Source organism: Cheilinus undulatus, linkage group 24 (assembly GCF_018320785.1).
Source record: "Cheilinus undulatus linkage group 24, ASM1832078v1, whole genome shotgun sequence".
Taxonomy (NCBI): domain Eukaryota; kingdom Metazoa; phylum Chordata; class Actinopteri; order Labriformes; family Labridae; genus Cheilinus; species Cheilinus undulatus.
The window spans coordinates 8,369,062-8,381,335 of record NC_054888.1 but is presented as its reverse complement, the minus strand read 5'-3'; the positions used below and the strand labels follow the sequence as shown (position 1 = coordinate 8,381,335).

Below are 12,274 nucleotides of genomic sequence, written 5' to 3'. Positions count from 1 at the left end.
GTCCAGCGCTGTAAAATAATGCATAGACTTTCTGGAGGCCCTAAATCCCTAGCTACGCCCCTGCTTGTAACCACTGTTAATACTTGTTTATATGAAAACTGTGAATTACAATGGGAAAGGAAGAAGATTTTGAATGATTTGTAATATAATTCTTGACCGAAGTGAGCGCGCTTTAAAAATATTATCCCCTGATATTAAACAAATTTGGAATAAAATAAGTCAGTTTAAAGCGGAACTTTTGAGCCTCCATTTTCGGTACACCCGTTTCTGTGGCGTGCCAGTTTAACTGTGACACACAGCGGAAGTAAACAAACAGGAGGCGCGGCGCGTTCATTGAAACGCAGCTGAAGGTATTGAACGTCGGCTGCATCGTGGCTCTCCTTTTTCCACGCTCAATAAAGCGACAACAAGAATGTATTCAGAAGAGAGTTTAAGGAAAATCGTCACAGAGAGACTAACGGCTGCTGCTGAAGACATTTTTGTAGTTTTTAAAAGAACTGTCGTCGAGTACGAGGAGGAGCTCGAGCGTCAACGGAAACTGCTGGATATCTTCTTAAAACCTCAAGTCAACTTAGACCGAATAGGTAAGAAAAACTGCTTTATTTTAATAGCTCAAGATATGCCATGTAAATGTGTTTACCTTCCAATCTTTTAACAGTAATTCGGGTTTATCTCTCTACTTTGTGGTTTAATTTTAAAGTCCAGTCTCAGTAAGCTACGGAGGGCGCTGAGTTTCTTTTTTGTTGATAGATGTGAAGCATATACAACTATATACACCGACATTTGCATTATACACCCATGTATATACAAATTATACACTATATACATATTTACATATATGTATGGGGTATCTTGAAATTAAATAAATAATGTTCAAACGGGCTACCTGTTTAAAAACATATAAAAGTGGAAGTCCTGAAATCTGCTCAGTTAAAAATGTATGCCAACAACATAACACTTGCAAAAACTCGTCACTCATTAAATGAACTGGACTGGTAAAAAAATGAAAACCATGATGCTTTTTATGTCTTACATGACTTTATTATTGTGGTTTAGGATTTTTTTTTGTTATGAACTGGTAGCTGCTTTGAGGGTTTAACTTTAGCTCCTTTACCTACGTAGCTCTGTTATCTATAGCAAGGTTAGCTTTACCAACATGAGCTTTAGCAACCTTGTAGTCTGACCCATCAGTTTGGGGTGACTGTGGCTCAGTAGGTAGAGCCAGTGGTTCTGCAACCCATCACTGGTTTAGTGGGATTAAACCCATGATGGGCTGAATAAAACACAAGATACTTGTGCCCTATATAAAGAGGATCAGCACTCAGTGAAGAAATCCCTAATCAGTTACTATTTGTCTCCACACGTCAACCGTGCAGACTCATAGGTAGTAAGAAACCTGCACTTCACCAGGGTTGTCAAGTGGGACCCCTCCTTCATCAGTGTTTCGTCCAGTTAGTCCCACAGCACCTCCAGAGAGCTGAACGGTGATCTCCAGCGTCCCAGAGCCACTCACCTCCATGCCGGCTCTAACCACCCACCATGCCAGCACAGAGACATCATCTTACCAACAGTACCACATGGCCCACACAGCCTCAACAGCACGCCACCTTCAACAGAGCCAGGCTCCGTACATGCAAGCTCCAGGTAGCTCCTTCTCATCCAGATCTACTGACTGGCCTGAGCTGCGTCATCCGACAACTCTGTAACTTCCTTTCGCAAATTCTGCCCCTGCACTCCCAGCTCTCTAAGTAATGAAACAGCTGACCTTGCTACAAACCCTCTACGGCCCACTTTTGCTGGATGAGCCCTAACTTTCCATCCTCGCTGTTCAGCTTCTGCTCCTAAATCTTCATATCTCAGCTTTTTCCTTTCACAGGCTTCCTCCACAGAATCCTCCCACAGAACTGTCAGCTCTATAAAACAAACTATGCGCTGACTGGCAGACCATAGCACTATTTTCTTGTTTTTGTAGATGTTTTTCTCATCAAATATAAACATAAATACTATCATTCCCTTTAACACAACAATTCATGTAAAGTTTGCAAGATAAGTGTAAATAATTGCAATTAAAATGTTTTTTTTAAAATCGTTCAGACGTAGTCGTATCTATTTAATGTTATGCTGGTTAAAGTATAGACTTATTTATTGCCTAGGTTGGTTGAAAATGCATAATGTGAGGAACTAAAAAAGAAAATACCCAAAACCCGATATCAAATCCCAACCGCAATATTTGAAAAAATAATCGCAATTAGATTATTTTCTCAAATCGTTCAGCCCTAGTCCTTAGCATCCTTTAACTGGCCTAATTGGTGCCTACCTAAAAACTTGCCTCCTTTAACCTTCTCTCCTTCTGAGACAAACTGAACTGTCCTCGTCCTCTACCTAAGCCAAGCCCCAGGCCTCCCTGGCCTATCTGGACATTGCCTACAATCTCAGCATGCCTAAGAGCTGCCTCCTCCTCCTCTACTGCCTGTCTTGGGTTCCATTTCGTTCCCCTAGTTGGATTTGAAACTACACTGCTAACTATTATATCTTTGCTCCCTGCTAACAGCAACTCTGTTCTAACCTTTGAGCACTTGAACTCTTCTGTCAAGCTTGTGATCGGAGTTGGAGTATCTCTTTGCCACACAGTATAATATAAATAGTATCATATAAACAGGATAAGCTAATGCTTGGTGGAATGGGTTTGTATGGGTATGACCTGCAGTGTAGAAGCGCTCAATGTATGAATTCCTAATTCTTTTTGTTTCATTGTCCTCCAGATGTGTGTAAAGAAGAGGAGGTTCTGCCTGACCAGCAGCCCTATAACCAGGAGAGGAACTCCAGTCAAGACCAAGAGGAGCCAGATCCTCCACAGATTAAAGAGGAACCAGAGGAACCCTGCAGCATTCAGCAGGGAGAGCAGCTTATACTGAAGGAGGAGACTGACGCGTTCATGTTGACTCCTGCTCAAGAGGAAGGAGACCACAGTGAACCAGAACTACAACATGAAAATGAGCCCCTTTCTTGCAACTCTTACATAGCTGAGGATCAAAATCCTACAGGAAGCAATCACAGAGACTCAGAACCCAGTATAATTCACCAAAGCAGTCATAACACGGACATGTCAGAGAATCCTCTTCAAGATCAACAGCCTTTTAAATGTGACACCTGTGGTGAAAGTTTTAAGAACAAGACAGCTTTACAGACACATCAGCATGTCCACAGTGGAAAAGAAACACATTCTTGCAAGACCTGTGGGAAAATGTTCAGTTTTAAATCATTATTGGCAGTTCATGTAAGAAGTCACACAGGTGAGAGGCCATTTTCTTGCAAAATATGTGGAAAAGGATTCTTTCAGATGTCAGGCTTGAAAAAGCACAATGTGAAGCATACAGGTGAACAGCCTTTTACTTGTACAACATGTGGTAAGTCGTTCAGATTCAAAAGAAACTTGAAAGTCCACATGGGAACTCACACAGATGAGACGCTGTTATCCTGTAGCATCTGTGGAGAAAGCTTCTCTCAGAGCTCTGCCTTGAACACGCACATCCAGATTCATGAAACCGAGAAGCCATTTATGTGTGTAACATGTGGCAAATCATTCAAAGGAAAGCACGAACTGACAGCCCACATGAGAATTCACACAGGTGAGAAGCCTTACTCCTGCACGACCTGCGGAAAAAGCTTCTTTCGCTTAACGCATTTAAACACCCACAATACAATTCATAGAGATGAAAGGCCGTTTATTTGCAGGACATGCGGCAAGTCTTTCAAAGAGAGCGGGAGACTGAAAAAACACGTGGAAGGGGTTCACTTACGTGAGAGGCCGCACTCGTGCAGCATCTGTTCAAAAAGCTTCTATCAAAAATCAGATCTGAGTAAGCACACGCCAATTCACTCAAGTGAAAAGCTGTTCTCCTGTAGCATCTGTGGGGCTTCTTTCACAACCAAAAGCTACCTGGATAGGCACTTAAGATTAAAAAAATGTTCTCATGCAAAGCAGGTGTCAGGTACAAAGATTCCTTACTGTCTTGAAGGGCTGGGCAATTAATCAAAATGTAAATTAAATCGCAGTGTGACCTACTGCAAATTTTAAATCACAGAGGGTGCAATATTTCTTTGACCAGACAGGTGTTTTGAAATACTAGTTTAATACATTTTTTGAGGCAGAGGTGTTTTACACATCATGCAAACATTCAAGTGCCAATATTTTCTAAAACAACTGACAAAAGTTCATACTTGTATATTTTTGTCCTCTTCAAAATAAAAAATCTGTAATATCACCACCCCCTTCATTACAATTCATATCAAATTTGGGATATAGCACAAAAAATTGCAAAAAGACATTTTTGTTGGATTGATTTGAATTTGGGGGGGTTTGCTTCAAAATTTTTAGATATTTCTGCAGAAATTTGAGAAATGTATTGTCACAATTTAAGGAATTTGAGTTAAAATTTTTTGTGGGGGGAATTTGCTTTGAAAATTTAAAGTATCTTCTTTAAAATGTGATTAATTTATCTGTAAATTTTTGGGAATGTGATTTGAATTTTTGGGGAAATTGTTCTTGAGAATTTTAGGGTTTTTTATGGAAATTCTAACATTTATTTGTAAATTTGGGGGATTTGATTCAAATTTCTGGGGGAATTAGCTTTGAAACTTTTCAGTAATTTCATGAAAATTTGAGAACCTTATTTTTAAATTTTTAAGAAGTTGATTAGATTTTTGGGGAGGGTTGCTTTGATTTTTTTTAGTATTTTTATGAAAATTTGAGGAATTTATTTTTTAATTTTGGGGAATTTTATTTAATGGGGGAGCAGGCAGGTTTTTAGTTAATAGTTATTTTATCAGAAAATTTGAACATTTATTTGTAGATTTTGGAAGATTGGATATAAATTTCTGGGGGAAATAGCTTTGTGTGTTATAATATAGAACGGTTTATAAGATGAGAAACCTGAAGGAGAATTTCATGCCAAATTGCAATCGCAATGTTGGGTGAAAAAAAAATCGCAATTAGATTATTTTCCCAAATCGTTCAGCCCTACTGTCTTGATGTTCACGTAGAAATATCTGACACTGACAAAAAGCTAGAACATTGGAAGATCTTCAGGAAAACATTCTGTTTTATGAGTTCAAACATCTGTTCAAAAAGGTCCATTTTTTTTTTTTTTTTTTTTTTTTTGTCTGGTTCTAATGTGTTACTTCACGAAAGTGGCTAGTGACACATCTAAATGCTGTTTCCTTATATTTTTACATGTACCTGCATGTGTTTGGCCAGGTCTATGATGGAATCAGTTGCCTGATCTCATCAGGGATAACTTGACTAAATAAAGGTTAAAAAACAATACTAAAAACAGTGTTGGAGTTTGTACGTCTTTGTTTTCCTGCTCTGATAATCACCCAGTATGAGAGACTACTTGCCTGAGTCCAAGCCAGTTCCATTTCCATGATCTCTCTCGGTCCAGTCATCCTGCTGATGTTATATTTCAAAATCTCTTCTCTCCACAGCCAGTCTGATGTTTCAGTGCGACTACTAATCTTCCTCCACCCCAGCTACCTCCATTACATCTCAGCAGTGTCCAGATTCAGCTCCTCTGCGCCCACCCACATCCCTTCATTGACACGTCCTAGTCATCTCATCCCATCCTACTCCTTTCATCACCAAATTTTGTCTATCTAAAGCTAATAAAGCTACATTAGCTACATAAACAACATAGCCAAGTAGCTAAGTCATAGGTTAACAAAGCTAAATCAGCAACAGACATATCACAGCACATCCCTAAATCTAAAGCTAACAAAGTTGAATTGGCTATAGTGATAACATAGCACATCTCTAAATTTAAAGCTAACAAAGCTTCGTCAGCTATGGAGATAACATAGCACAGAGCTAAAGCTAACAAAGCTAAATTAATTACATATATAATGTAGCAAACGCTAAAGCTAACTAAGCTACATTAGCAACAGAGATAAGGCACATCTCTGAATCTAGTGCTAAAAGAAGCAACATTAGTGACATAGATGACAGAGATAACGTAGCTAAAGCTAACTAAGTTAACATTAGCTATGAAGATAACAGCACATCCCTACATCTAGAGCTAACTACATAGCTACAGACATAAGATAGCACACCCCTAAATCTAATGTTAACCAAGCTACATAAGCTATAGAGATAAAATAGCACATTGCTGAGTTTAAAGCTAACAAAGCTAAATTAGCTACAAAGATGACATACTTATTTAGCTAAATCTAAAGCTAAGCTACATTGATAACAGCAAATCCCTAAATTTAAAGATAAAACAGCTACATCAACTTTCGAGATAACAGCACATTCCCAAACCTAAAGCTAACAGAGCTACATCAGCTATAGACATAACTTTGCACATCTAAAAATCTAAAGATAACAAAGCTGCATCCACTACACAGATAATGTAGCAAGATCCAAAGCTAACTAAGCTACATTAGTGACAATGATAATAAAGCACATCCCTTAACCTAGAGCTATAGGAAGCTACAATAGCTTTATAGATGACAATGCGAATGAAGCTAAACCTAAGGCTCAGCTTTATTAGCTACACAGATAATTTAGTACGTCCCTAAATCTAAACCTTACAAAGCTACATTAGCTACAGAGATTATTTAATAAGTCCCTAAATCTAAACCTGACAAAGCTACATTAGCTATAGAGGTAATAACACATTGCTGGATCTAAAACTAATAAAGCTACATTAGCTTCATAAACAACATAGCTATTGTAGCTAAAGCTAACAAACGTCTACATAAGCTGCACAGATGACATAGCTAATGTAGATAAACCTAAAGCTAACCTAGGTACTTTAGTTAAAGCTGACATAGCACATGCCTATATCTAAAGCTAACTCAGCTACATTAGCTACAGAGATAACATAGCTAGACAGTTAAATTATTTACTAAGCTACATTAGCTAGAGAATAACAGCAAATTCCTAAATCTAACCTATATAAGCTACACAGATGACATAGCTATTGTAGCTAAATCTTTAGCTGAACTAGGTACTTTAGCTTAAGCTAACATAGCATGTGGCTATGTCTAAAACTAACTTAGCTACATTAACTACAGAGATAACATATCTAAAGCTAACTAAGCTAAATCAAGCAATGTAGATAAGGTAGCTACGTAGCTAAAGCTAATGAGGCTGTTAGCTATGTAAGCTACATAGTTAAAATAGCTTAAGCCAACATACTGCTACATTAGCTTGCATAATGTTAACTACTTAGCTAGCTAGCTATATTAGCTTTAGCTAAAGTCAACCAAGCTAAAGGCATCATTCAAATAACTTGTTCACATTTTAATCTCTGATGAGACCTCTGACTTTTATTTCGCTATTATTTCTGAAATGTGTTTAGTACATGATGTTTGCAGTGTTATTTATTTCATCCATGTAACTGCCAGACTTCGAAAATAAAGTTGAATTTAAAAAATCTAAAACTAGTTGAATGTATAATTCCTCACTCTTCCTTTCCTGTTCTAATTCATTGTTTTGTTTTGTTTTGTTTTTATAGGTGAGACTTTATAAATGATAGTGGCTATAATTCTACTTTGGAATCAACAAAATCATTTATAATTCTCTTAAAAATATATAACATACAAATAAAACTTCAGAAACTCCTGATGACCTCTATCTGTAATGATTATATTTATGTTTACAGACATGTTTCAGTCTGAATACACTTGCATGATCACTGTTTTAGTACTGAACATAAAAGAATTATGTGTGTGCCTTAATCATATTGAACATTTCTTGAATTAATATGGAAGTTCTGATGGTGAAACATCCCCAAGACATCTCACAGACATATTTGAGTTAAAGCATCAACTTAAACACTCTATTTCTTATTCATTTTCAACCTTTATTTTTAAGTTTCATGCAAAATAAGGAAGCAGCATTTAGAAGCACAACAACCACCCTCAGGTAGAATTACCACATTACAACCAGCTTCTTGTCTGTCAGCGTTTCTCATGTGAACTGTCCTGACAGTCAGGAATCTGAGTACCTGCCACCTGTTTTGCTAGAGAACATTTTGTCAATCTTGTGTGCCTATCTAAATAACGTCTTGATGTGTAAGATGCCCCACAGACACCACAAGGGAACGCCTTTTCCCTTGAATGAGTTTGAATGTGTTTTGCTAGATCATGTTTCTCATAGAATCGTTTTCCACAGGTGCTGCACGAGTGAGGCTTCTCACCTAAGTGGATCCGCTCCTCGTGTTTTTTGACGTCTTTACTATTCCTAAAAGACTTGCCACATGTTCTGCAAGTATACGGCCTCTCACCTGTATGAATTCTTTTATGTACGTTCAAATGTGTTTGCCGAAAGAAGCTTTTCCCACAGGTGCTGCATGAGTAAGGCCTCTCACCTGTGTGTGATCTCATGTGGACTTTCAAGTCATGATTATCTCTGAAATTTTGCCCACAAACTCTACAATTAAAAGGCTTAACACCTGTGTGGGTTTTATTGTGACTATTTAGAATACTTAACAATGGGAAGCATTTCCCGCAGGTGCTGCAGGAGTAAGACCTCTCACCTGTGTGAATTCTTTTATGTACATTCAAATGTGTTTGCCGAAAGAAGCTTTTCCCACAGGTGCTGCAGGAGTAAGGCCTCTCACCTGTGTGTGATCTCATGTGGACTTTCAAGTCATGATTTCCTCTGAATCTTTGCCCACAAACTCTACAATTAAAGGGCTTAACACCTGTGTGGGTTTTATTGTGATTATTTAAAATACTTAACGTAGAGAAGCATTTCCCGCAGGTGCTGCAGGAGTAAGACCTCTCACCTGTGTGAATTCTTTTATGTACATTCAAATGTGTTTGCCGAAAGAAGCTTTTCCCACAGGTGCCGCAGGAGTAAGGCCTCTCACCTGTGTGTGATCTCATGTGGACTTTCAAGTCATGATTTTCTCTGAATCTTTGCCCACAAACTCTACAATTAAAGGGCCTAACACCTGTGTGGGTTTTATTGTGACTGTTTAAAATACTTAACATAGAGAAGCATTTCCCACAGGTGCTGCAGGAATAAGGCCTCTCACCTGTGTGGGTTCTCATGTGCTTTGTCAAATGCTGCTTTTCCTTGTAAGATTTGCCGCATGTTGTACATGTAAAAGGAGTTTCACCTGTGTGGATTCTGCTGTGATTCTTCAAGCTTGATATTTGAAAGAATCTTTTTCCACAGGTTGAACACAAATATGGCCTCTCGCCTGTGTGACTTCTTACATGAACCGTTAATAATGACTTCCAACTGAACATTCTCCCACAAATCTTGCAAGTATGAGTTTTTTTACCACTGTGGACACGCTGATGTGTCTGTAATACTGATTTGTACTTAAAACATTCACCACAAACGTCACATTTAAAAGATGGCTGATCTTGAAGAGGATTACATTTGTTCTCTGACACGCCATTGATGTGACTGCTTTGGTGAATTACGCTGGGTGGGTGTTCATGTTGTAGTTCCAGTCCACTCTGGTAACTTTCCTTGTGAGCAGGAGTCAACATGAAGAAGTCATCCTCCTCCTTCAGTTCAAGCTGCTCTCCCTCCTGAATGCTGCAGGGTTCCTCTGGTTCCTCTTTAATCCGTGGAGGCTCTGCCTCCTCTTGGTCTGGACTGGAGTTCCTCTCCTGGTTACAGAGCTGCTGGTCAGGCAGAACCTCCTCTTCGTTACACAACAGTTGCTGTGGCACATCTTGAAGAACACAAGAGGGAAGATTAAAAAGATAACGCTAGATCCTCAACTTGGATGAGTTCTTTAGGAATATGGCACTTTTGTAGCGGAGGTGGATAAGTACACAACTGTTGTCTTCAAGTAAATATCAAATACTAGTATATTATTGTAGTTTACAATACAACTTATGAAAATGTATTGCTTTTTAAAGCTTTTGGTTTCCAAATGTTTTGGCTAATAAGTGCAACTGTGGTGCTGAAGACTGAGACTGACAACAGAGTGAGGCAGAGATAGACACACTGTTAACAGTCGATTCAGTACTTCTCTCCTGTATATTTTCTGTGATTATTGTCATGACATTTCCACTATATTTATACGGCCAGTTTTTTGAATAGCAATCCTGACATCAGATGTATGACAGGCCAAAATTAAGTAAGAGGCTTATATCACTGCTGTATATTGATTCTTGTAGAGAGTCCTGATCTTGAAGTAGATGGGGAAAATGACTATTTAGGGGATGTAGAAGAAAGCAGGGACAAAGAGCAGGATGAGGATGATGGAGAAGAAAACGAGGACGGAGAGAAAGATCAGGATTATGGAGTAGAGGAAAGTAGGGACAGAGAGCAAGATGAGGATGATGGAGAAGAGGAAAGAAAGGATAGAGTGCAAGATGAGGATGACGGAGATAAGGAAAGCGGGTAAAATTAAGATTTTTTTTTAGCGTTATGCCAAAGTGGAAAGGTGCATAAAGAACTACAAAAATTGTGAAGAAATACATTTGCAGTATTGTAAGCATTTTTCTAATGTGGGAGTTATCAAGGTAAAATGGTATATTGTGTCACACTCTGAGAATAGGCTAATAAATACAATTAAATGTGTAGTAAATAATAAAAGTAATTCGAATCTATTCAAAGTAAAAAAAAAAAAATTGCAATGTGTATAGGGAAATTATGGTAAAAAAAAAAAAACATTAAAATAATAGATATCCGAGGGCACAAAATGTGGCAGACCACAAGGACTAAGAGACTGTACCATGCTCATTAGCAATAATTTGAAAGAAAATGCCAGTAATACAAAGTAATAAAAGAAACAACGAAAAAGCACTGTAATTGTCAAATTTATCCTGTCATGTATTTTACTCAGGTTTTCCAGTTATATTCAGCTGTTACACGTTTTTCATCCCAATAATTGTGATTCGTGTTGTTAGCGTAAAATATTGTATTTTGCCTGACAATTAACTAGACAGCCTTTCTTACCAATTCTACAAAGAGTGACTTGAGGTTTCAGGACGCTATCCAGCAGTTTACGTTGACGCTCGAGCTCCTCCTCGTACTCGACGAACGTTCTTTTAAAAACTACAAAAATGTCTTCCGCAGCAGCCGTTAGTCTTTCTGCGACAAGTTTTCTCAGGCCTTCCTCTGAATACATTATTTTTGATGATTTATTACATGTATAAGGAAGCGGAGCTTTCATAAAAACAAGCTTTGGCGGCGTTTTCATTAAGCTTCCGCTCCTCCTGTTTGTTTTAACTTCCGCTGTGTGTCACTGTATGAGGTTCCGACTTTGAGGCTCGAAGGTTCCGCTTTCAACGTAAGTATTTATTCCAGTTTTATTGTACGGTCAAGAATTATAATATGTTCGTTCAGCCTCTTATTCCTTAGCTGTTTTAATGTCTAGTTTTCTAACAAACTATAAATCACAGCGTTTAGAATACCTAATAGTAAACAGTTAACTCACAACAAACAAACTTAAAGTTTACTTAAAATTTAAAAATTAGCCTAATTAGTTACAAATATAAACGCAGGTGAAACTTCCGTTGGAAAATACATCCTCAATAGCAATTAAATAGTGTTTTTTTACTCTTACTTTAATGAGAGCACAAAGGTTATAATAGTTTTGTATTTATATATATATATATATATATATATATTTTTTTTTTTTTAATTCCGTTTTCACTTTCTTTTTCAATTTCAGTTTAGTGTTAATTAATTTTTACTGCTGGTTTGTTAGTTTAGTTTTTATTTTGCAAAAATGCTTTGTTTTGGTTTCATTTTTATTCGTTTTAGTGTTCGTTTTTTCAGATACATGTCAGGGCTGAGGGGACGTCATACCTTTTTAAAAACATATTCAAACAGGCTACTCTTCACTTATCATTTTATTTGTTTAAAGATGATGTCTGAATACAACTCCAGGCATAAAACTGCAACTGTATGAAGTCTTAACCAATCAATTCAGGCAAATTCACTCTGCCAAGACTCTGGTGTAGGTGCCAGTCACTATGGTTGTGTTAAAGACAAAAACTAAGGATATTTTGTCTCTATTTGTATTTTATTTTAGGTTTGTAAGTGCACTATACAGCTTTAGTTAGCTTTTGTTTTTTTTTTGTTTGTTTGTTTGTTTGTTTTTTTGGTAAAGCCTAGTTTTGATTTAGTTTTGATTAACTAAAAATATTTTTTAATTTTAGTTTTAGTTAGTTTTAGTAAACTTTAACAACCTTGAAGAGCACCAACTTGAACACTGTCTTAAGAATTTGATTATAACATTATTTAGACGTGTTATACCCATTGAATTTAGAGAAATACTTTAATCAGAGAACC

General features: G+C 37.4%; 2 protein-coding genes across 3 annotated transcripts; one reads left to right on the top strand and one right to left on the bottom strand.

Annotated features, from left to right (window-relative positions):
- The first annotated feature begins 363 nt into the window (after positions 1–363).
- On the top strand, positions 364–4,512 carry LOC121506352 (gastrula zinc finger protein XlCGF28.1-like). 2 transcript variants are annotated; one of them, XM_041782127.1, is made up of 3 exons: positions 364–584; positions 1,377–1,644; positions 2,763–4,512. In XM_041782127.1, the coding sequence occupies exons 2-3, from the start codon at positions 1,518–1,520 to the stop codon at positions 4,031–4,033; spliced, it is 1,398 nt and encodes a 465-aa protein (XP_041638061.1). In that variant the 5' UTR covers positions 364–584; positions 1,377–1,517; the 3' UTR covers positions 4,034–4,512. The 2 variants fall into 2 exon arrangements, with proteins under 2 accessions (XP_041638061.1, XP_041638060.1); XM_041782126.1 differs by lacking the exon at positions 1,377–1,644.
- Positions 4,513–7,902: 3,390 nt separating this feature from the next.
- Positions 7,903–11,176, bottom strand: LOC121506422 (gastrula zinc finger protein XlCGF57.1-like). Its single transcript, XM_041782218.1, has 2 exons — positions 10,934–11,176; positions 7,903–9,698 (listed from the first exon to the last, which is right to left on the bottom strand). The coding sequence occupies exons 1-2, from the start codon at positions 11,148–11,150 to the stop codon at positions 7,963–7,965; spliced, it is 1,953 nt and encodes a 650-aa protein (XP_041638152.1). The 5' UTR covers positions 11,151–11,176; the 3' UTR covers positions 7,903–7,962.
- Between the last annotated feature and the right edge of the window lie 1,098 nt (positions 11,177–12,274).